The following is a 25,690-nucleotide window of genomic DNA, read 5'->3' as shown; positions in this document are numbered from 1 at the left end:
AATCTAATTAGAGCCCAGAAACATCCCAGAAACAAAATTTTCTCTTTCTTGTAAATTTTATTAGGTTTTACAGATGTTTTCACAAATTTACTCAGAATATTTATAAACTCCTCTTAAAATATTTCCTCAGCTTCAAGGAAGACTATTTTGATCCCTCTCAAAACCCACATCTCTTCTACCAAAACAGTAGTAACAACAAAAGTACCATATGAACACAAAAAGTAGGAAACATTATAAACTCCAATCAGTTTTCTTAAACACAAAATTTCACAGAAAAAAAATGGATCAACAGAAATTTGTATGATTTCTAAAAATAAATTGTTATAAAGTTAAGTATTCTGCTACTTCATTTTTGATAAACGGATGTTTCAGAGATTTCTTTCTTTCATCTGATTGGCTGGATTTAAGTGCAAATCTCTAAAAATAACTTCAAGGATACAAAAAATATAAGTAAAATGGAAAGCAATTCAGAAATAAAAAACTCGATTTGACAAAAATGAGATGAACCACATGTTGTGTGTATTACACTGCAGTAGAGACTGCTGTAGACATTATTTGCTTTCAGATTCACAACAACCCATGAATTATTATTCCTACTTTACAAGTGAGGTTGAAACACACAGAAATACTGTCCAAGGTTATTACACAGCAGATCCTGGTCTTACTCCAGGGTCCAGCCTTTGACTCAGCAGACGTAATGTCCAGAGTCACTCACTGATGGCCACCAAGTTCTATTTTTTAACTACATTTTCAGTTATCTGCATGAATAATGCCTTATTAGATAAAGGATAAGTGACTTAAGTCCATTGAACAATAGGGCAAAAGAGTGATGCTCTAGTCTTCATCAAACTCAAACTCACTGGATCACAGTTTATTTACTCATAATGAAGAGACTGGACCAAATATATTTGAAGGCATTTTCAGTCATAAAAATTTCAGATTATAAAAAAAATTAATAAAACCAACATTCTTACATATAAAAAGTTATGCTAAGTTCTATGCTAGGATTATTTTTCTTTGAAAAAAAGTGTCAAGGTAAAATGATGATGCACACAGAGGGCCCCTTTGACAAGTTTAGCAAGAAGGAGATGCTTTTACTCTTGTCCTAATACTGCCCTGATAGCCTTTATCATGTAAGCACAACAATTTTCCAAACAGGAGAGTGGTAAGATAATAATGATGGAAAGAATTTTGAAGGACAGTCTTTGCAAAAAAAAATTTTTTTGTATATAAAAAATGCATAAAATGTATTACCATCTTTTTGTTAGCTGAGTCAAACTTCCTATTTTTGATCACATTAAAAAAAAAAAGACTGTAATCCTAATGCCATATTTATTTAAATGACTGATCTGAACCCTCATATATAATAGTCTTATAGTGTCCAACACTTAAATTTCCTTCATCTAAGTGTGGTATTTTTTTATTAAAAAAAGCTAACCTCAAGCTTCAGCTCAGAAATCAGTATCCAAATTTGAGAGCAAGAATTATGTCACAACCCAAAGTCAATGTTAAATAACAACAGTCCCTAGAGATACTCACAGTCCCCTTGGTCAGCGGCCCATGCAGACCAGGCTGCCACCCGACTTCGAACATCCACCTGGGTAACGGTCCCAGGGGGCACCGGGGCAGGAGCTCTTGGTGGAGGCGGTATACCAGGGTCTGCTTTGGAAATCATCCTAAAAAAGATGAAAAAAATAGAATTTTTACCATCTCCATGTCTATCAATTCTCATTTTATGGTATTAGTTCTTCAACCTTAAGAACAATGTCAAGGGGGAGGACAAAAAGGATTTCCTAACCATTTCATATTATGTATATTTACAAGTGTATGTGAAATACAAAAACACAGAAAATTTTTAATTCAACTGAACATTAGGTTTAATTTTTTTCTGGGTCTCCCGTGACTGGGAGAGGTCTCCTTATACCTATTTGTACTCCCCCAGGCTACCTTCCCTTAAACTGCCACTCATCTGTCCTGACTCTGACTACACATATGAGAGAAGGCTTCTCAGAGAAAGACCAGAAAACACAGAGAGAAAGGTGCACATGTGTACTGGACAAACTCGGGAAGAGCGAATGAGCTGAAATCACAGGCTGTATTCTGTAAAACAGACCTCCACTGAAGATGATTTTTCTAAGTCCTTGGAGCAACAAGAAAAACAAACCCCCCAAAAAAACAAACAAACAAACAAAAACAAAAAGAAAAACACAAATAAAAAAACCTTAAAACAATTCTACCCCTTAACTTCTTTTAATGTTTTTACCTCAGGGCTTCTGGCCGCCTCTTCTGTTTCCCTCCTTTACTGTCACTGATTGCACTCTCAATGTCTTCACTAATGAGGTTTGCCTGCAATGGAAGACAAGTTACCCGGGAGGTCATAGATTTTTCTTGTCTTGATGTATCGGTTCAAACAGCAACAACAAAAGGGATTATGTTCCCTGTCTGAATCAGTAAGTGTCTTGACGCAAAAGAAAAGTGTTCTTTTTTGAAAATGTGCTTTCAAAACATGACTCTTGGCAGTTTTTTGGTGGTGACTCTTATAATGACAAATTTCAAACACTGAAGAAATGCTCAAAGATTATTTAATCCAGATCCCATTAGTTTAGACAAAAGCTATCTCTGCATACAGCCAAAGAGAAAAGGATTTGCATATGCTGGAAATGTAAGTATATGTGGAAAATGTAACTGTGAGAAAATGTCTGCCTAAAAAGAAACGAAGGGGTTAGAAGTGCACACCTGTAGAGCAGAGCTCCTTCCCCTTTCTCATCCTCAGGCTCCAGGAGGGGGCACCCATTAACCTATTGGAACAAATCACTCAGTCCCAGCAGACACTCCCAGTTTGGGACAGATACAATATAATCATGGGATGAACCCTAACCCTATGTTGTACCCTCTTTGATATGTACTTTATTTTGTCATTTCAGGTAAAAGCTAACATTCTCCAAACAATAAACTTCTCTAATACTTTTCCAACAAGAATATGTGATTTGGTCTTCTTGGGAAACAAAGCGAAGTTAGCAGCTTCTTAAGTTTATTTTGTTTGGTATGAAGTTTATTTATGGCCAGTGATTATTACTGCATATTAAATTCCTGCTGGGATGTACTTACCTTCTATTTTCATTCCTGCCTGTTCTCTGTCATTATGTATGTTTTTCTCAAATATGTATACTGCATATTCTTTCACCATAAGCACAGATAATCATAACATTTTAGAGCTGAAAGGAGATGTCAAGATTATCTAATCTGTCCTCTTTGCTTTATAATTAATGAAACTAAAGAATACTCATATAATGGCTTCGCCAAGGTCACATTCCTAATTAAATGTGAGGGTAATGCACCCTAGTTCAGAGTTACTTCTGTAAAACTATCTTAGTTTCAGGAAGACATCATAAACATCATGTCAAAGACTCTGTTATGTGCAATATTAAATAAAACTGAAGACGCTTAGGAACCCTGAACTTGCTGGGCTCATATTTCTAAGGAAAATTTTACTACAGAGGTGGGCAGGAGCGTTGTGTAAAACCCCGTAATAAAGAAACTTCAAAACTCAAAAGTGATATTGCAACATGACCCATATAAAAGAAACTACATCATATTTCATTGTGTTTATATTCTCAATGTGTCAAGGGTAAAAAAAAAAAAAAAAGGTCTCATGTGGAATATAGCACTCATGAGCAAAAACACAGAGCTGCATAGTGTTATTTGAGTTTTTAGACAAAACAGTAATTCAGTAAATCTGTTTCAGACCCATCAATACCACCATCCCCGATCAGATAAAACAAGCCCTTTATTCTCAACATTGAAATCCAGAAACTTTACTCAGCATAGTAACTCTTAGTTTCATGCTAAGTTTTAGAGCACTGAAGCAAACACCAGATTTAAAATGTCTTTTAGTTTAGTCCTCTGTTTTAAAAATATTTTAATTAAATTTCAATATATCTTCAGAAAAAAATATTCACATTAATACTTATTTAATACTTAACAAATCTAACCTTGCAAAATTCTTAATACCTTTCCTGACTTTCAAAATGTACTACATAAAATTCTGATGAACATCACTATGTAAACTATGTAAATACCACAGTTATTTTCAAGTAAAATTTTTATAAAGTCATCTATACATAAAGCAAGAAAAAGAAAATTATGAAATAGACTGTTGACAGTCAATCTTAATTAATCTATCATATTTTAATGTCAAAGAAATACAGAAAAGATCAAATGACATTTCATGCTAATCTCCCAGCATTTCTTTATAAAATAAAAACTACCTGTATGTTTTATAATATAGTCACAGTGATAAGTCACTGCTTTGGCAAAGCACCAATCAACTCAACCCAAAATGATTTCCCTTTTGGAGAAATCAACTCATCACCTAAAAATATTCAAGGTTGATGATAATTTCTAATGTCCAACAAAGCACCACAAGTGATAAGCATTTGAAAATCACGGTGTACTCTGAATACCAATCTTCAGGATATAGCATGTTTTTACTGGTAACTGTGCTTAACTCCTTTCACATTATTACTTAGGGATTACCTATCCTGAGCAATTATTCAAGTCACGTAATTAAACGGTGAGCTTTAAATCTGTATCATGGAAAATGTCTAAGGGTTTCATTGCAATAATCCATGTTATGTGATTAGTGCAGAATAAAATAGGATGGCATGATTACTTATTGTCCATAAAGCATGATTTTAGAAGAATCAATTTTTAATTATACAAGTCCAAGTAACTCAATGAAGAATTTAATATATTACCTATGCCTTTTGTTTAATTAATAGAATGCATCTTTCTTTTTTAAAATACCATTCTATTTCCTCTTTATTTACTGGAACTGCCGGAAAGATATTAAGGTATTTGTTTTCCTTACAAAATCCTAAGAATCTAGAAATCCACTGGTCATGTGACTAAAGTGGATAATCCAATAGCTGTCAGAACATCTAACTGAAAGGGGAAAAAAATTTGCCATTCTTTTACCTTAATCTCATCACACTGGAAAAGATGAAGATCTGGCTTGTTCTGAGTTGGCTCTTTGCACACCAGAGCAAGAACTGAATCATAGTTACAGGAATGCATCACAGCTTGGCAGTGCTGGATTGTGCTTAAAGGAAAATTCTCTAGTTCATTCTGTAAACAAGGTAAAAATATAACTTGTCATAATTTTTATTGTATATCTAAAATCTACTGAACAAAGAGCTCTAGACACTGTACAAATAATTTTTGAAGTCTGAAGCCCACACTGACCGTGAATACTAGTAAAACCTGCAGATGTGGAAGAGGAGTAGATATAAGGTGGCAACAGAGAAACGAGATGGGGCTAGAAGGTGAGTGGGAGAAAGAGCAACAAAAAGGAAATATTTAGCAGAGGAATGAAGTTATGTTCTTAATAAACAGAAGAAATACTGAATTTAGCATTACTGACTTCCTCAGGTTGTGGAGTAGAGATGATATTTTTAAGAGAAAAGTAAAGTGAGGCCTCTTTCCAAAATGATTCACCATTTTAAATGGCATTTTTCCCCCCTCTGGCTATATAGTGTCAGAATTTCCTTTTACTTGAACATTGAACAGTCATACTCTTTTCATTTCTACCTTCAGTAATCCCAAATGTTAGGCTAAAAATAATACATCATTTATACTTTTTTTTTTTTTTAAGATTTTATTTATCTGACAGACAGAGATCACAAGCAGACAGAGAGGCAGGCAGAGAGAGAGAGGGAAGCAGGCTCCCTGCTGAGCAGAGAGCCCGATGCGGGATTCGATCCCAGGACCCTGAGATCATGACCCGAGCCGAAGGCAGCGGCCCAACCCACTGAGCCACCCAGGCGCCCCCATCATTTATACTTTTTAAAAAGATTTTATTTATTTATTTGACAAGAGAGTAAGAGCGCAAGTAGGCAGAATGGCAGGCAGAAGGAAAGGGAGAAGCAGGCTTCCCACTGAGCAGGGAGCCTCATGTGGGGCTTGATCCCAGGACCCCAGGATCATGACCTGAGCTGAAGGCAGATGCTTAAGGACTGAGCCAACCAGGCGCCCCACACTTTTTTTTTTATTTCAATGACTCTCTCAAATGAAAAAATTCATTATATATATATATTCATTCATTCTAGCCAAAAATGTTAAACAGCTGGGCCAGAAGGATCTCACTAAAAAATACATTCTTCAAAGTAATTAACATGTTTGTTAGTATAAAAGTGAATATTCTCTAACCTATAAACAGCTACCTAAATAAAATACTGACAGATACTTATGAGCTTTCTGAATTCTATACTTAATGAGATATATTTAAAATGCTTATTGTTATACTAATGCCTTTATACAAATTGTGAGTGGATCATAATGAATTAATGAGAGAAACTGATTTTTTTAATAAAGAAAATACAATATCTGCGGAGCACCTGGGGGGCTCAGTGGGTTAAAGCCTCTGCCTTCGGCTCGGGTCATGATCCTGGGGTCCTGGGATCGAGCCCCACATCGGGCTCTCTGCTCCGCAAGGAGCCTGCTTCCCCCTTTCTCTCTGCCTGCCTCTCTGCCTACTTGTGATCTCTGTCAAATAAATAAATAAAATCTTTAAAAAAAGAAAATACAATATCTCCAGTAAATGAAAATAGTTAAATAAAGAACAAATAAAAGGAAAAAAGCAGCAACTTTGATTACAGATAGCATATACACACATACAGCATACCATGAATTTATTCTAACTTTTTTTTTTTTAAAGATTTTATTTATTTATTTGACAGAGAGAAATCACAAGTAAGCAGAGAGGCAGGCAGAGAGAGAGGAGGAAGCAGGCTCCCTGCTGAGCAGAAAGCCCGATGCGGGGCTCGAACCCAGGACCCGGGATCATGACCTGAGCCGAAGGCAGCGGCCCAACCCACCGAGCCACCCAGGCGCCCCAATTTATTCTAACTTTTGATCCCCTGAGGTCCAGCAAAGGCAAATTTGGGTTCCATCAAAATAAAATGCAATTTATCAGAGGACCAGAAATAACAAATTTTCTTTCTTTGAAAAAGTAAATTAAGTACTATCCTTCCTTTATATATAATAACTTAAAACAATGAGGATGAGAGAAGCACTCAGTTGTTGTTCTCTCACTGTCTAGATGGACTTGAGAAAACAAAGGGCAGATCTTACTCTGAGTCCTATCAGAACAGTCTAAGATGATAAGGACCGTTGTTTTCTTTATCTTAGCAACTCAAATGCTTATCAGATGATGGGGCTCAGAAAAGTCCTGTATTTAGAGCTCCAGCATCGTACCTACCAGTGGTTGTGCAAAATAAAGGTGCCTGCTATAGAGCTGGTGAAAAGTTAATACACACACACACACACACCCTTCATCCCAGGTTACTCAGTGACTGGGATACGGTTTGTCTAGTATATAATTAATATATGTCATAACGAATAAGGCTCCACTGGGGCCTTATTTCAGTGTTATGAATTTTTTTTTTCTCACTTCCTCCATCTCATCATTTGTGGTTTAAAAAAAAAAACAAAAACATGTATCCCTCTATCTCTAGTTTCAGGGACTGATTTTTGTGGGCATAATTTCTATGCAGTAGTGTATTTCTTCTTTAAATTCACTGACAAATACTTTATTTTGTCAGACTTGCATCCCCTTTTAAACAATATGACCTGTGTGCCAACATAAATACCTGTGGAACTTTCCTGGAAGTGAAATCATCTAAATTTTACAGACTTACCTTTGATTCCAAATCAATTAGGCTCACAGCTCTGTCGTCCACTTGAAGAATCATATCCTGGGTCCACACTTTGCCCTTGGCATCAAGCAATTTCAGCTTCCTTATTCCATCATCAACAGTTATCATAGCATCTTTCCGATCCAGAACAAAGGTAGTCAAGTGCTTACGATTGACAAGAAGGAAAAAAGTATTTATAACACACACATTCTCTTAGTGCACGTTTTCTGAAAGAAAGCCACAGCGACCTAATCAAAGTCAGCGAGCAGAGCAGGGAGGAGCCAACACAAGGTCTCCTCCAACTTTGTGGCTCTCTTATTAAGATAAGAAAGTCAAGCAGGTTTTTATTGAATTGAGGAAAGGGTACCTTGAGTCATAAAATAGCTAAATCTGTATAATACTGAGCCATGCTGAGCTACATAAATAGAACATAAATTCTGAACAGCTTAAAAGCATTCTCTTAAGACTGATCCCTCCCACATCATTCCATGCTGGTTACTTAGGTGCTGAGCCACAACAGGCCCTTTGCACTGCGGCTAGAAACAGACACGGGTAGACAGGACTGGGTAGTCAGCTACCACTGTAGTAACTGTCAAACTCGCCACAGTACTGAAACAAAACCTCACATTTCATGAAGCATGCTTGCTATGGGTAGAAAACAGAAAATAAGAGCAATTTAAAAATTACTTCCTACTTAAATATGTTCTATAGGAAGCAAAAGTCACCTATGTAGATTCCAATCAAGAGCAAATATATCTTAAAAGATAACTACACAGGAAAAATCAAACAAGAAAACCGTTGTTTAAATAGGTCTAATCATGACTTTAGGTAAAACTAAAACTAAAACTAAACCACTCGGTGAAAGCAAAGGTGTAATTTCAAAAAAAGATTCTAAAATATAAAACAGAAGCACCTCTCCTGTTTTTAACCAAAATAAGGCTGCCAATGATAAATAAGTGGTTAATTTATTCTCTGTGAAAACGGACCCCAGACGAACAAGATACTTCGTTATTTTACATCTCAGTTTTACAAAAATCGGAAATAAAAGGTCGACACAACTCACAGCACATCACAAGAATAAAATAAAACATAATTCTGATTTTACTACCCAATTTTTATGTCCCTCAGGGTTCATTCTAAATTTTAGCAAACAACAAAACATCTTACTTCGACACGATATTGGGATATATCGGACACACTGCTGACACTGTCCCGAGCATAATTCTTCCTTTGTTCTGAAAGAGAGGTTGAAGAAGTCATTATTTAGCCACTAACAGGCTGAAGTTCATGTATCAGTGTCTTGTGGCCATCTCTAAAATGAGTCTATCTCACATATAAATACAGTAGCTGACAAGTCACCATTGTATGGTGTATCTGAAAACACTCATTATTCACATTAAATGAAAAAGCCTACAGAAAGCTTAAATGATATGCAAGAACAATTTGACCCAATACAAATTTTCAGAATCCCAAAAGTAAATCTAGATTATCAATGTTGTCAGAAAAAGAGTTATTTAGTGTACGGGTTTTATTCATCAGATACGTATTCTTTGGTTAAACACATAAAAACTGGCTTATAACTCTCTTCTCTTAGTGTACAGAGAACAAAACAGAATTGCCCAATACCGTCATAGATACTGTATTCTAGGAGTTAGACTACGTTATCAAGAGAATGGCCACTACAAGGAACATCTCCTTTCACAACATCCAAACTACAGAGAGTGTCAGAGGAGATTCAAAACATGATTTAATCATACCGATTGCCATTAAATTTTAACAGTTTCCACACAGCTACAGAATAAACAAATGTGATACTCAGAATTGTAGACATTGGCTTTTAGAAAATATGAGAGTCAGGTAGAAAGTTACTGCACCACACTTCAGAAAAAGCAAAAATAAACCGTTATTTTCTTTCGTAAAATGCTGCAAAACCAAAATATAAAATATGTGGAGGCAATATTTTGTATTTGTTGTTCTCTAGTCAGGTAACTTGCTTATTTGTTGATTCAGAGCTGCCTATTCTTTCTAAAACAGAATGGTATGATGAAAAAGAACCCTGAGTGAGAACCAGAAGATTACTGACTCTAGCTTTGGCTCTATCACTAAGTAGGATGCTCAATTAAGTCAAGACGCTTAGCTCCGGACCTCAGCACTCCTTGTAAAATGAAACACTGAAATAAGATCAGACCTCAAGACTCCCACAGCACTAACATTCAGCCACACAGACACAAACACACATGCACATGTGTGCACACACAGGCACACACACACGCTCCTCAGCTTTCCTAATATCTAACTGCTTTCAAATATAAACATGTTTCTTTCAGTTAATATAGAAACTTTTAGATCTCCTTACAACTTCAGAAGTTGAAAAGTTCTCCGGAGCATGAAAGCAAACCAAGTATAAAAATATAAAGTATGGGGCGCCTTGGTGGCTCAGTGGGTTAAAGGCTCTGCCTTTGGCTCAGGTCATGATCCCAGAGTACTGGGATCGAGCCTCGAGTCAGGCTCTCTGCTCGGCAGGGAGCCTGCTTCCCTTCCTCTCTCTGTGCCTGCCTCTCTGCCTACTTGTGATCTCTGTCTGTCAAACAAATAAGTAAATCTTAAATATATATATATATATATATATATATATATGTATATAAAGTACATATACAGATTCGGAATGTTAACAGAATTTTTGAAAACTCCAATATAGTATTGTTTCACAATATATACAGTAGTAATCATCTTTTATAGTTTCCTTAAAACTTAGATGAAAAATATCCATAGCCCTCATATTATATCAGTCTGATATTATTCCGATATATTCTATTTTGCTTTTGCAGCATTAAGTTATGTAACTGAAACAGACACACTACAAAATTCAGTATCTTCTACCTTTCTTCTTTTGTTTGGATGATGACCTGAAGAAGTATGATCCATCTGTTCCTACCAAAATAATGTGATCAAAAAGAAAGATCTGGTTTCGCCTTAAATTTTTCTATTTCAATATAACAAAATGTACGTAAGCTTCACTTACATGACTGTATTCTACATACCAAAAAAAAATAAATAAACAACCATGACTTTTTCTGATTATTAGCTGAGCATTAATCAACGTGAGATAGTAACAAATGGAAAACTGTTCTCAGGAGAACTGGTGACAAGCAATATAAAACTGAGGAACATATCTGACAAAAGCACTTTGAGAAATAATCACTATTTCAGGATCATGGGTCTACCGCTTTCCAGCACGACTCTCTATGGCAGACACAGGATATGGAGGTGGCTCTGTTTCCTGTGGTCTGACCAGCACAGCAAGAGAAATGGCCGTGGTTGCCATGGTAGCCAGTTGTGATATGGGAACCCCAGGACACTCAAATGCTTCACCGAGTCTTTCAGATAAGTGGCCAGTAAACACAACTGAAGCTCAACTGTATGTTTTGTAATTAAAGATTCTCATTATGAAGTAGTAAGAATGTGTTTTCCCACATTTTCTAATATAGTTTCTTAATATCATAGAAACGTATTGTACAAGTACAAGAGAAAAACACTGCCTGTTTGATAGTCTTTGTAAAGAACATGACATTCACTGATCACTGAATGCCTAGAAGATACGTGTTATTTCTAATATTCCAAATGCAGAATCCATTTTAGAAACTGTTAACCTGCTTTCTCTCCAATGTAGCCCAATAAATAAGAGGCATGTGTTATAAGAAATTACCTTTTAAAGATCCTAGCAGTATATAAATGCCGTAAAATGGATTTATAAATAAGCTAGTAGTCCTAGTGATTTAAGCCAATGAATAAACAAAGGTTAATATTAACATCTTAATACGAAAATTTTGAAAGAAAGTTCCTAAGAGGCAATTATGGTACGTTTCTTTTTTATGAGAATCATATGTACTCTCAAGCACAGTTGTAAATAGTAATTACACTCTTAAGCTGAAAATCTCACCAAAAGCCTTAAAAAAGCATGAGAAATCTAAATGAAGTCTCAGTGATACTCAAGATAAAGCCTCTAATGATGTTCCCTGCTTTCACAATGGTCATCAGCCTGGGCCACACACCAGAGTGAACTTGGAAAAATGGTGCCTGGCTCCCCCCTGCTAGGGACTCTACTGTAACTGGTTCAGGATGAGGTCTGGGGACTGGAATTTATAAACGCCAATTCTATCGTGCAGTCGGGACTGAAAACCACTGGTCCAAAAGTTGTACAAATGCCAACTCATCTACTACATGTTACTCCTTGAAGTCGAAAATCTTTCTTTCCGGGGCACCTGGGTGGCTCAGTGGGTTAAAGTCTCTGCCTTCAGCTCAGGTCATGATCTCAGGGTCCTGGGATGGAGCCCCACATCGGACTCTCTGCTCAGCAGGGAGCCTGCTTCCCTTCCTCTCTCTGCCTGCCTCTCTGCCTACTTGTGATGTCTGTCAAATAAATTAAAAAGAAAAAAAAAGAAAATCTTTCTTTCCAAATCAAGAGTATAAATCATGGTCAAATAGTGTATTCAATCATCACTGAAGAAATCTGGCAGCAGAGTTCTGGGTTTCTCACTTTATAGGATGCTCAACTGCTCACACAAAAGCCTCAGTTTCTATCTTCTTTTCTCTCTCAATCTGAATTGATTTTTCCTACTCACTTTTATACCACAGACCAGAATATACAAACCCAAAGAAATGGAATAAGGTGAATTCAGTAACCAATGATGAAAATCCTTTACAGATTATTTTCGCATTATCGGATTGATGCTGCAGAATTTGATAATTCCCTTCTAGACTGGGAGCATTAAATTCAGGTTTCAGAAGACTTCGGGTGACTGTGATGTATCGATGTAGGTTCATCGACTGTAACAGCAAACATACCACTCTGGTGTGGGCTGTTGATAGTGAAGGCTATATGTGTGCAAGGTGGTACATGGGAAATCCCTGTAGCTTCCCCTCAATTTTGCTACGAACCTAAATCTACAAGTCTTAATTTTTTAAAAATGTATGTTTTGGGGTGCCTAGGTGGCTCAATTGGGTAAGTGTGTGACTCTTGGTTTCAGCTCAGCTCAGGTCATGACCTCAGGGTCCTGAGACAGAGCCCCACATCGGGCTCCGTGCTCGGCGGGGAGTCTGTTTAAAGATTCTCCCTCTCCCTCTCCCCCACACTCTGTCTCTCTCTCAAATAAATGAACAAATCATTAAAAAAAGAAAAGAGCTAACATTAAGATAATTTTATTTTCTCTTTCTCTGAAAATAAAGCATAGCTTCAAAATAAGGATTTGGCAATTAAAAAGAAAAAAAGTAACATAAAAGTAGCTGCTGAGTATTTATTTCTCTCTCTAAATAAAACAATGGGCTACTGCTCCAATTACTTTAGACTTTCAAGCACAGTAAAAGAGGATTCCTTTCCCACTATTTTAGTGTATAATTTCCACAGAGGTGAGGTGCTTAATGGGACTCAGGGGAGCACTGCGGGGTAAGAACAGCCTCTCATTATCTAGGCCGCCACAATCACAGTTTGACAAATCAGTATCAAAACTAAGATACTGTTTTTAAAGACAAACAAGGTCATTTTTACAAAACTAAATTATTTAAGAGTTAATTTTACTTGCTTGTTCAACAAATTGTTAAGACAGCTTATCCCATGAGGAGAAAAGCAGCTTTAAAATTCTCAGGTAAGGTGTGAACACTGCCAGTCTTCTTGAGTCATAAAACACCAGCACATTCTATGAAGCTGAACTGTGACTCTAACATGGCCTAACTGCCTGATAATATATAATCACGGGCCATTTATTTCTTAAGAATTAAAAAAAATGTTCTTAAAAAAGAAGATTTGGGGTGCCTGGATGGCTCAGTTGGTTAAGCAACTGCCTTCGGCTCAGTCATGATCCTGGAGTCCTGGGACCGAGTCCCACATTAGGACCCCTGCTTGGCAGGGAGTCTGCTTCTCCCGCTGACCTCTTTCCTCTCATGGTCTCTCTCTCTCTCCCTCTCTCTCTCAAATAAATAAAATCTTAAAAAAAAAAAGATGTACATATTTTCTCCAGTAAAATATTCACTGTAAATGAAGATAGAGAAAAGAGAAATGGATTTTAATTCCTGAATGCCACCTGAATGTGTAAGAGATTGCTTGGGCTCCAAATCTGACAATACACAAAGAGATTAATTCCCAACCAAGTTCAGAAGATAAAAAGGGACAGGAAGAGAAGTAAGATAGGTACAAAAAATAAATAAATAAAATAAGTAAATAAAATGTGGGGTACATATCTACTAAGAAAAGTGCTATATTCAGGAATATTCCTATGAGATAAGTCAAGCATTGTGTAAAAATAAAGAAAACTTTATTGTAAAGTCAATTATATAGAAATGAATTGTATGGTTTACAGAATAGTTATACTCAATTCTTACTAGTCCCTCCTTAAGAAGAAAAAAGAAAAACAGGAAAAACACAAATATATTTTTCTCCTTCCTGGCTTCACAAAAAAGTTCAAACTTGAGGCGCCTGGGTGGCTCCATGGGTTAAAGCCTCTGCCTTCAGCTCAGGTCATGATCCAGGGAGCCTGCTTCCCTTCCTTTCTCTCTGCCTGCCTCTCTGCCTACTTGTGATCTCTGTCAAATAAATTAAAAAATCTTTTAAAAAAAGTTCCAACTTAAGGCTGAATGAAGAGAGAACTTGTCTATCACATTTAACCAATAAAACAAAACAAATCTCATAGTTACTATAAATGTCAGTAATGACAAAATATATATATATACAGCTAACTGGTAAGTCTGTGAAACCTGATTTTTTCTGGATAGAGGATGACTTTAAACAGCTGATTAGTATAAACGGTTGTATTACAAATTCAGCAATATTGAATTTACAGAAAAGTTACTCTTCTAGGAAATTCAGCTATTCAGAACATAGCAGAGCCCACACTAAAGTCCTTTGAATGGCAGACCGATGTCACAAGTTTATACACTGAAACTTGCACATTTTAATATGCAGACTTTAATGGGACTCTTGATTCCCCACTTACAGCTTACTCTACTAAAGATCTTCCTTCTAGTTTTTCAGCCTGTACATATCAGAAGCAATGGTAGAAGGAGGCACATTGACAACAGGCAAAAGAAACAGGCTTGGGACGTAGCCATATGGAAAAAGTAGCCACAAATGTTCAAAAGGGAAAAGATTTTGAACGATTTGGTATAAATGTAGAGAATACAGCCTCTGAGCATATCACAGCACACGAGCTCCTGTGCACTGATGACCATCTGAGTCATCGACGGGAGACTACAGGCACCACGCCCTGGTGGAAGGGAAGGTTTAATATATTTTACAAGTACTTCCTTAAAAATGATATTAAATTTTAGTGCTTAAAGACTTTGACAAGCAGGCTCACTGGAGAAAAATACAAAATTTTCAACTCCTCAATAACAGTAGCCAAATGAAATGTTACTGTCATGAGGTATGTGGAGGAAAATGAAATTAATATTTATTCCCTATTTATTTATGTTATCAGGGACTTTGGTGATGTAGAGCCTCTCACATCCTGGCTTTGAAATTTCGTGTATCATAATGAAGAAATGACAAAACAGGGTTATTAAACTGCAGTATATTTTAACTACTTTCCTTGAATAAATGAACACATATCCAAAAGAAGCAAATATATCATCATAATTGTATAGTTCACAGTACAAAAAAATATTTCCGGTAATATCTGGAATATAAGCTTAAAAATATGATGAAGATTACCCTTGAACCTGTCCAAGCACACTGAGATTACACATATAACATCATTTGGAGGTAACATCAAAATATTAAATTTGAGGGGCTTGATTAATCTGAGGACCAAGGACAAAAAGTGACTCTCCTATGTTCTTCCTCAATGCCATGACAGACTCATTACTTCTATTTTCTCATATAAACTTACCACAATATTATTATCACTTCTATTTTTTAGATGAGGAAACTGGGGCCAAGAGGTAAAATCACTTGCCCAAAATGGCAGTCCTCTGGTAGAAGGGCCATAATTGAACCCGAAATTGCTTGGCCCCCAGAACCCATGTTGCCTCTCCGAGACTGAAGTTACTGAGTTCCTGAAGGAATGTGGGGGGGACATGATGGTGTCAGACCTGAAAAGCATTCTCATGAAAAAGACAAGCTGCGTGAAACTCTAGAGGCAGTCAGTATCGAACCTATGGCCAGTGTATAAAAACAATGATCATTACCATAAAACTCATGTTCCAGTGCACTAAATAGTATCTTCACATGCCAAAGAAGTTCATGTACCATCCAGGAAAGAAACTAATTCTTGAAAGATTTATTCAACTGGTTTAATCATTGTGAAAGGAGAAATTTTAAAGAAAATGGATACACTGTGATAAACTACACTAAAAATCTTTACCAATTCCTTAGTAAAAAAAAAAAAAAAAGAAAACTTGGGAGGCTAAACACTCAAAGCTAACTAAGTACAGTTGGAACTTCAACTACAACTTGCTTACTGCAAAGGTTCATTCAAAATCTGAATGTATTTCTTCCCTATCTTTCACACCATTCATTCCATGGGCACTGACTGAGAGTTTGGGAGGGAAGGGGGAGGATTAGATACAAAAAGGAATGAAATATTATCTGCAACTTCAAGGAACTTAAAACCTGCTTGCTTCTCAGCCAAATACATTTGCTAAGTCTTCTTTCTTCTTAATAAATGTCTCTTGGATTTGCCCCTCTCTTTCCCTCTCTTTGTATCCTCTGTTTTACCAATACACCATTCATTTTTGTGACTATACAAAATTGTCACATTTTCTTATAATGAAGATTTGTAAAGTTATGTGACTCGGACAAATCATCTCACCTTAGAAAGGAACCTCAGCTTGTTCTATATGTAAAAAGGGGAAAACAGAAATTTCCTGCTTATAGGCTGCTGATTTTCAATCCTCAGATCTATGATTTTTTGAAGATGCTCTTAACACAAAGTAAACATTAAAATTTGCAAATGACTTCTACTTTTTATCCCTTACCCCTTTTCTTAGCTCTCTGAAAACAGATTTTTGGATCTATGATATTTGTGAGATGATAGACACTCTTTCGTCTTAACAAAAGTCTTAAGGCTATTACTTAGATGTCTGACTGACTTATTTCCATTCGTACTAATCATAACCATCCTCAATACTGCTATGAGTGACCCAAGACAAAAAAACTGACTAAAAAACCTCAATGGTTAGGCATTTCCTGCAAACAACGTCCAAACTCCCTAGTATGATTCTTCCCACTGTGATCCATGTTTAGATTTCTAATCTTACTTCCCAACGCACCACCTTGCACCCTCGAGTTAAGACCAAACTGTGTGCAGTTCATTCATTCATTATATATTCATTCTGCAAGTATTGACTAAGCGTATGTCGTATGTTAGCCACTGTGCTGTGCTATGCTTGGGGGATCCTGAAGTAATCAAGGCAGACATGGCCCAACTTCACAGAGCTCACAGTCTCGTTTATAAAGGGTTCATACTGCTCTTTACAGCACCCACCAACCTCCTAAATGCCTGCCGCAGAGTTCAGCTCGATGCTCAGCTCCTCTATGAAATCCCTTCTGACTCCCAGCCCCACCACACAGAACTGACTGTCCCCACTGCCCCTCAGACACTGCCATCCAAGTTTACATAGCTCTTTATTTTTTTCTTTTTTAAATATTTTATTTATTTGACAGACAGAGATCACAAGTAGGCAGAGAGACAGGCAGAGAGAGAGGGGGAAGCAGGCCCCCCGGCTGAGCAGAGAGCCCAATGCGGGGCTCGATCCCAGGACCCTGGGATCGTGACCCGAGCCGAAGGCAGAGGCTTTAACCCACTGAGCCACCCAGGCGCCCCATACATAGCTATTTATTATAACAACGCATTTACTAGTCTACCTCACCAAACCAGTGCATAAGCAAGGACCATGTCTTGTTCATCTTTGGAATGACTAGATTGTCATGGAAACAGAGGCTATGAAGACTTTGGCCTGGCACACAGAAGTACTTAATAACTATCTGCCTAGAAATGAAAGACTGAAGGAATTAATCATTTTGTTTTTTTTTTAAACCAAACCAAACCAAACAACTTTCATCTTTTTCAGCTTCTTCAAGTCATTCTCTAGACTGCAAGTCCCTTACAGTCAAGAACCACATATTACTAGCTCTATTCTGTGCACATATTAATCTACAAAATAAGCATCTGTTGGATATATTCTCTAGATCTACAACTCACAACTACTAGGACATGGTAAGGATGTCTTAATATAGTACTGGAGAAATGTGAAACTAACACTAATCAGACGGACAAAGCCATATGAAAATCTATCCGTTACGGTATAAAATCCATTTTATAAATGTATGATTTGAGTCCTAAGGCCTTGTCACTCACTATACAGGCAGAAAGAGTCACAAAACCCTAGAATTGTTCCATCTTACCACAGCCAAGACACTGTGGATCCAGATAATGAAAAAAAAAAGGGGGGGGGGATTCCACATTTATAAAAGGATGTTAGTTCCTATGACAGATAATAATAAGGATACTCCCAACAATAACAACAAATGTATACACTACTTCCTGATTATCAGGCACTACTAGGCACTACATGAAGCATTTTACATGTACTAACTCATTTAATTGTCATATCAACTCTGTGAGATATCCCACATTATAGAGATAAGCAAAATTAGGTACAAGTATCTTCTCCAAGATCATTCAGCCAGTAAATGATAGAACTGAATTTGAACCCAGGATGTCTGGGTCCAGAGTCTTTGTTCTTAACCACAATACTGTTCTGAGTCTTTTAACCATAATATTATTATTATTCTTCATTATTATACAATAATCAAAGCCCATGCAGACCCCATGAAAAAAATACATTTCCAGACATATGGGGTATATTTCAGGAGTCCTTAACTTCTTTTTAGTAATGACTTCTATTTTATATTAAAGTTTAAAAATACATTATTTAGACATGAGACAATCTAGAAAGAACAAGGGAAATTAAAGAAGAATCAAGGAGAAATCCTGCTACTTTTGCAGTACAGAAAGAAATGATACTATTACACTACTAAAGTTCAAGAGCTATAAGGAAGAAATCCTGTGAACTGTCAGCCCACAATGAAACGGATCATTCATGAAGATCAACAATTATATCACAAATAATTAGCTGGGAAAATCCACCTAAGGGATTGACTCCATTTAAAAGACTCCTTAGAAAACACTGCAATACATCCGTGGTTCCAAATCATACGACGGTAAGCAGAAGTCATAGCTTAGTAGATTTTTATAAAAACTTTTTTAAACAATCCTTATCTCTCACTATGTCACTCCAAATAATATAAACAAGGCATGGGTTCAAATGACGACTCTGAATACATAATTTGTAATATGTGGTTAGAAACAGAATTACACTTTGTCAAATAAACACACATACCATAAAGGGCCTTTGCACTTGTTTTTGAACTGTGTTCTCTGTCCATTTGGGAAAAGGTGGGTGATGTTCCATAGCCACTGTAATTTAAAAAAATAAATAAATAAAGGTCATTGTGCTCGGTTAAAGTCCAAAGTAAGCAATAAAAATTCAAAACTACAAATAAAAATTCCAATGTACCACAATCACCATGTGTTTTTAAAAAACATAACTTAGGTTTGTCAAAATGAGACAGACCCTGCTCTAGTCAAGAAACAGAATATAAACCACAGCACCCCAGTCTGGACTGAGGTAGGTGCAAATCACAGCCTCCTCTCAAACTCCAGTGAGAACCTTCATAAGAAGGAAGTCCATAAGGCTCAAAATATCTCAGAAGAGTTTAAGTGTGCCATACTAAATTGAGTTGAGAGCAGTGATCCAGTCATAAAAAGTACTTGGGGCGCCTGGGTGGCTCAGTGGGTTAAGCCGCTGCCTTCGGCTCAGGTCATGATCCCAGGTCCTGGGTTTGAGCCCCACATCGGGCTTTCTGCTCATCAGGGAGCCTGCTTCCTCCTCTCTCTCTGCCTGCCTCTCTGCTTACTTGTGATTTCTCTCTGTCAAATAAATAAATAAAATCTTTAAAAAAAAAAAAAAGTACTTGATGACTGAACCTATCATGGAATAGACATATTTTCACAAAAACTTAAAAGGTAAAATAACACTTTATCATTAATTGGACCCACTTTGCCCTATTTCTAACCTCCTGCTACTAATAATGGGAGGTGGAGTAAACATATCACGTGAATTTAAAAAAAAAATATTCAGTAAACATTAAACCCAAAAACCTATTAGAATAAGGAATATGGCAGGGGAGATGATCCTTTTAATATAACAAGTAAGTAAAATTGTTACAATAGAATGTGACATCTGGATAAAACTAATAGATATAACAGGTGAGATCAAAGAAGGATCAATTTTTATCAGGATGTGCAGAAAGTCTTCATTGCCACGTTGGCATTTCCGCAGAATAGAAAAGACTGGGAAGAAGTACAGACAGGTGGAGAATTAAGTGAGGAAAAGGCGTGAGGAACTGGCTCAGTGACTAGCATGGTGTCCAGGGGAATGATGCATCTAATGGGGAATGCCTAGAAGAGAGGAATGGCTTCAGACATAGGGAAGGCAAATAGAGGGCATAAGAATTTTGAATTTTTATTCTCTAGATGCAGCAAATATTTTTATACAAAGACATGCCATGATCAAAAACATTTTTAAAGAAAATAATCCAAATGGCAAGGTAGCCAGGTAGAGGGTACTGCAAAAATTATGGTAGAAAAAAGGCCCTACGTAGAACTAGAACAGAAAGAAGGAAGAGACAGGGTGCCTGGGTGGCTCAGTGGGTTAAGCCTCTGCCTTCGGCTCGGGTCATGATCTCAGTGTCCTGGGATTGAGCCCTGCATCAGGCTCTCTGCTCAGCCTGGAGCCTGCTTCCCCTCTCTCTCTGCCTGCCTCTCTGCCTACTTGTGATCTCTCTCTGTCAAATAAATAGAGAAAGAAAGAAAGAAAGAAAGAAAGAAAGAAAGAAAGAAAGAAAGAAAGAAAGAAAGAAGAGACAGAATCAAGAGTTCCTTTATAGGAGAAAATGTCACACATTCATGACTAAATGGATATTTATTGTAAGAAAAGGGAGGAAGACTGAGGGTGTGGTCAAACTTTCTGGCTTGAATAACTAATGGACAAGATACAATTTACATCGTGAATAACCTATGAATTCTGAAAAATGATGAGCAAACTCCAGACCACAATGGCCAACATAAAGTAACTACAATATTATCTACAACGAATAAGGGGACAGCCACTTATGTCAGGGACCTGAGTTCAAGTTCTACCTGGAGCCACAGGGATTGCTTTGTTTGCTCGCCTGACTTTTTATTTGATTTACACAGTGAAAAGTATCTTGACAGATTGGACTGAAAGACATTTAACTCTCCTCAAATGCCAGTGTTTTATAAATAAAAGTAATAGCATATTCCAGAGAAATGGAAATCTCGGAAGTATACATTCCACCATGGAAAGCAGTAATACATAAAATAACAGAAGAAACTGCCTTCTAGTAGGTCGTTGTCCTTGAGGCGGATATTACTTAACCATCTTTTTCTTTCCAGACACAGTAAACTTTTTAATACAATCATAGCTTAGAATTAGAAAGAAATTTTATATTAATGAAGAATAAACTACATAAAGAACTGGCAGTTAATCTTTTCAGTTAAAATATAAAACAAAGCCACCAAATCAAATCCAAAAAGAACCCCAACAGGGGTGCCTGGGTGGCTCAGTCAGTTAGGCTTCCAACTCTTGATTTTGGCTTAGGTCATGATCTCAGGGTTGTGGGATGGAGCCCCACGCCGAGCTCTGTACTCAGAGCAGAGTCTGCTTAAGGTTCTCTCCCTCACCCTCTACCACCCCCACCCCCGACCAAGAGTCCCGGCTCATGCACTCTCTGTCTGTCTCTCCCTCTCTCTCTAAAAAAATACATATAAATCATAAAAAAAGAACCCCAACAAATTAAATATAAACCTTCCAACTTACTTCATTTGAGCTGGATACATTCCAAAACCACTGGGATGATTAGAAATATGACCATTCATTGTGGTTTTCAATCCTGGGTTCTGGAAAAAGAAAGGCACATAGATTAAAGGTAATAAAAAGGTCAAGACATTTCAGTTTCAAGTTATGCATTCAACATACACATGTCACTGCTGGGACAGAAACACAAAGATAAAGATCTCCATCCTTAAAGAGCTCTGGCGCCAGAAGTGCAGACGGACATATAAACAAAGATTCAACTGGCCTTTAACATTAATTATTAGAGCAGTAAGCAAATTGAGGCAAGTTAAAGAAAAATCTAAAATATAGTTTTGAGTCCTCTACATATAGAAGGCATAACTGTATATTCTGCTCAAATCTTTAAATGATTCTTGGTTTTATGAAATGTTACTTTGTTTACTGTTTCATTATGGAAGTACTATAGGTTTATTAACTTTAAAAACTTGAGAAAATGCAAAATACAGAACAAAGGGGAAAAGCAGTACCCAGAGCACTCTCATTTAACAATCCTGTTATTTCCCTCCAGTCTTTTTCTTGCATCTACTTTTCTTCTTTCTCCCTCCTTCAAAGCACATTTGACAACATTGTGTATACACACACTTGGATATACCTTTTTTCCAAGAAGGTATCCATTTACACATTCTTTTCACCTTTTGTGAGAAAGCAATTTCAAAAGTTATCACCAGATATTTCACTTCAGAAAACATTTTTAATATGTTTCACAAAACTGAACAAATTCTTTCAAACAAGATGAATAAACAAAACTTCTTTCTTGTTAAATCCAATGGCCTTTTCTTTCCTTGTTCTCTGAGACAACACCTGATTTCTTTCTTTTTTTTTTTTAAGATTTTATTTATTTATTTGACAAAGAGAATCATCAGGCTCACATGCTAGCACAAGCAGGGGGAGTGGCAGGCAGAGCTAGAGGGAGAAGCAGGCTCCCCACTGAGCACGGAGTCAGACAGGACTTGATCCCAGGATTCTGAGATCCTGACCTGAGCTGAAGGCAGATCCTTAACTGACTGAACCGCCCAGGAGCCCCACACCTGATTTATTTCTATTTACCCCTCGACACTTCCTCCTTCTTGTGTTCTGTGACACAATTCTGGATCTTATCTTACTTCTCTTTGTACACATTACATTACTGTGTCTTTTCAGTAAAGAAGAGGTTGGTAGGGCGCATGCCAGCACTATTAGAAAACAAAGGCAGAGGGAGCAGGAAATTTAACAACTACTGAGTGACTATTATATGTCAGTAATACGATGGATACTTCCAAGGTGAACAAAACACAGTCCCAGCTTTGGGCCAATAATCTACTGGGAAAAACAGTCACTCAGTGAATAAATATGAAATTAAAAATTGTTGTTTCTATTACAAAGGGTGATATGGGGGTCCATTTTGAAAGGGAACTTCATTCAGATTAGAAGGCCACAGAAAGCCTACAGAAAGAAATTATATTCAAAACCAGTAACTTCAAGTTAATTCTCTCTCCTTTGTCAGCTTTCAATTCAATCACAATGTCCTCTGGGAAGCTTTAACTGACCTCCCTGAATAGGGAAAAGCCCACTATCAGACATTCTCAGACTATAAACTTTTTTAGTTTGTCGAAGTACTTTCCCCAACTACAAACAATTTTTCAAAGTATTTATCACAGTTACAATTTTTCATTTGTTTAATTCCTGACTCTTCACTGGACTAGAATTTCTAGAAGGGCAGAGACTTTTGTTTAATGCTGTTTCTCAAGCAGTAAGAACAGTACCAGGCATGGAATAGGTATTAATTAAATATTTATTCAAAGAAAGGGGGGAAAAAAAAGAAGGAAGTCCAGGTCCCACCTTTGAAAAACTTTACTGCATTCTTAACAATGCAAAATCAATTCAAATGGAACACATACTAGATAAGTCCCAGTGTGTGTGGCTCAATTTTAAATCAACTAGAGATTCAAAGGGAAAAGCCAGGCTGACTGCCATAATTTTTGGAAGGAGTGAGACCTGACCTAGTTTTAAAGAATAGTTAAGGATTTATAAAGGTCCTCAAAACACTCAAGTTTAATTCAAGATTTCCCAATAGTCCTGCCCATATTTATTCACAGCTTAGAAGCAAATTTCTAAATTAAGGAACAAAGAAATGCCTCTCCCCTTGATTTACAAAATTACAGTATTACATTAATTCACAAATTACTACATTTACAAAATAACATTACACTTATATTACCTTGTTATATTCTGTTTTTACTGTTTTTTTTTTTTTTGTTCTCCTTCAGTTTATACTTGGATATGATCAGTTATAGGCAGGTAAACCAGTTCCCTGGGGAAAAATTAAACCTGATTTGTAGTGCTTACTGACTTCCATAGTATAAATAATTCCACTATGGCCCATCTCAAGCTAGTGATACTTCTATAGCAGCTTACAAAATTCCTAAATATCTCACAATTGGTTCTCATTCGCCTGTTAAGATCTAAACAGAATACATCATTGTTCTATTCTAGAATTTGGGCCAGGACAGAGGCCTGGAATCACCTTCTGGATCTAGAGCCCACGGCTAGACACAGTCATTCACAGAAGCCTGGAACTCTGCTTCTGGCACTAACTAGCTACACAAGTCAATTAAGCCTCTGTCTCAATTTTCTCACAGTAAAACAGAGATAATTCTTGGGTCTTTCTAACTCACAGGGCTAGTGAAAAATCAAATGATGGATGTATAAGTTTCTTCTCAAGTTTTTTTTAAAGCACTCTTTCAAAACAAGCTGGTTCGTTCAGTATATAAATTAAACCCCCAGGGTTTGTACTGGTTTTGATCTGGTTTGCGTTTTAAAACCCCAGCAGCTGGTTTTAATGAAAAGTGATAGCCACAGCATCTCATCCTTTTCATGTTTAATTCTTCATGACAGTCAAATAAATGCATGGTTTGTGTTTTGTTTTAAAACAGTGATCTGTCAGAATAAGAGAATATTAGAAAAGGGAATAGAAAATGTCAATTTGCTAAATTGAATTTTAAATATAGAAACTTTTCCTATTTGGCAATCATAGTGTCACTTGTCACAGATGCTCATGTAGCAATATGGAGTTTTCAAATATTTAAATATAGAAATTAGAGTGCACACCTTGCAAAGAAAACAATTACAAATGCCTGGTTTTTCCTCAGGCTTTTAAAAGACATATCCAAATTATAGCTATGTAGATCATATATATAGTTTAGAGGAACCTTCAAGTCTTACTAAAATAGAAGTACAGTATTTTCTCAATATCAATCAAGAGTAATTCTGTACCTTTAAACCAATACATCGTAATCACTTAAAATAATTATTTTGATTTCTTTTTTTTCTTTAATAGTGCAGAGAAAATTCTTAGGCTGTTTACTAATTAGGACGATTTGGCAGCCAGTCTATATTCAATCCAGAAAGTTGTTGGCTTAACAACTAGCTGAAGAAAAATACCTGTTGCAGAAATTTAATAAGCAACTAAAAAGCATCTTAGTACTAACTGTATGTAGGCTATTGTGATAGATTTCATAAGAAAACCTAATACAGAGACAAGCCATATATATATACCTTATCACTGCTATCTGAGTATTTCCCTCCAACTCTAGCTGCTGTGACGGCATCATCAGAGCACACGTACTGCTTGATCTTATACATGGGAAATAACTAATATCTCAGTTTAAGAACACTGTCGATACTTTACTGATCTGGGAAAATATGCTGATTTTAAAAACAACTACTGTTATTTATTGACACTTTAACCTGTACCAAGTATTGTGCTAAATGTTTTCTAGCCCTTATCCTGTTTAATAGTCACATTAATTTTTGATGAAGTACTATTTTCCATTCTCATTTTATAGATGAAGACATTGAGCTCAAGAGAGTACATGCCATTTGCATGTGCCTTTGAAATTTTAAAAATCATCTAGATCCATGAATGACTACAGAGAAACGTGCTATCTGGGTGCCTGGGTGGCTCAGTCAGTTAAGCATCTGTCTTTGGCTCAGGCCATCATCCCAGGGTCCTGGGATTACCCAGA

The 25,690-nt window shown here is 36.7% G+C and overlaps 1 protein-coding gene across 6 annotated transcripts in view; it reads right to left on the bottom strand.

Moving 5' to 3' along the window:
- Positions 1-25,690, bottom strand: part of EPS8 (epidermal growth factor receptor pathway substrate 8) — a 180,803-nt gene that overhangs the window by 44,071 nt on the left and 111,042 nt on the right. For 5 of the 6 annotated variants that reach the window (XM_047741052.1, XM_047741056.1, XM_047741051.1 and 2 more), the window contains 7 exons: positions 21,651-21,730; positions 19,089-19,165; positions 8,862-8,929; positions 7,698-7,859; positions 4,978-5,127; positions 2,264-2,346; positions 1,540-1,676 (listed from right to left, as the gene is read on the bottom strand). In XM_047741052.1, the coding sequence (XP_047597008.1) occupies positions 1,540-1,676; positions 2,264-2,346; positions 4,978-5,127; positions 7,698-7,859; positions 8,862-8,929; positions 19,089-19,165; positions 21,651-21,709 (736 nt within the window). In that variant the 5' untranslated portion in view covers positions 21,710-21,730. Of the gene's footprint in view, positions 1-1,539; positions 1,677-2,263; positions 2,347-4,977; positions 5,128-7,697; positions 7,860-8,861; positions 8,930-19,088; positions 19,166-21,650; positions 21,731-24,189; positions 24,193-25,690 lie in introns of those variants that run through there. The other variant, XM_047741055.1, reaches the window with a different exon arrangement.

Source organism: Lutra lutra, chromosome 8 (assembly GCF_902655055.1).
Source record: "Lutra lutra chromosome 8, mLutLut1.2, whole genome shotgun sequence".
NCBI classification, from domain to species: domain Eukaryota; kingdom Metazoa; phylum Chordata; class Mammalia; order Carnivora; family Mustelidae; genus Lutra; species Lutra lutra.
This window is presented reverse-complemented; position numbering and strand designations above follow the sequence as displayed.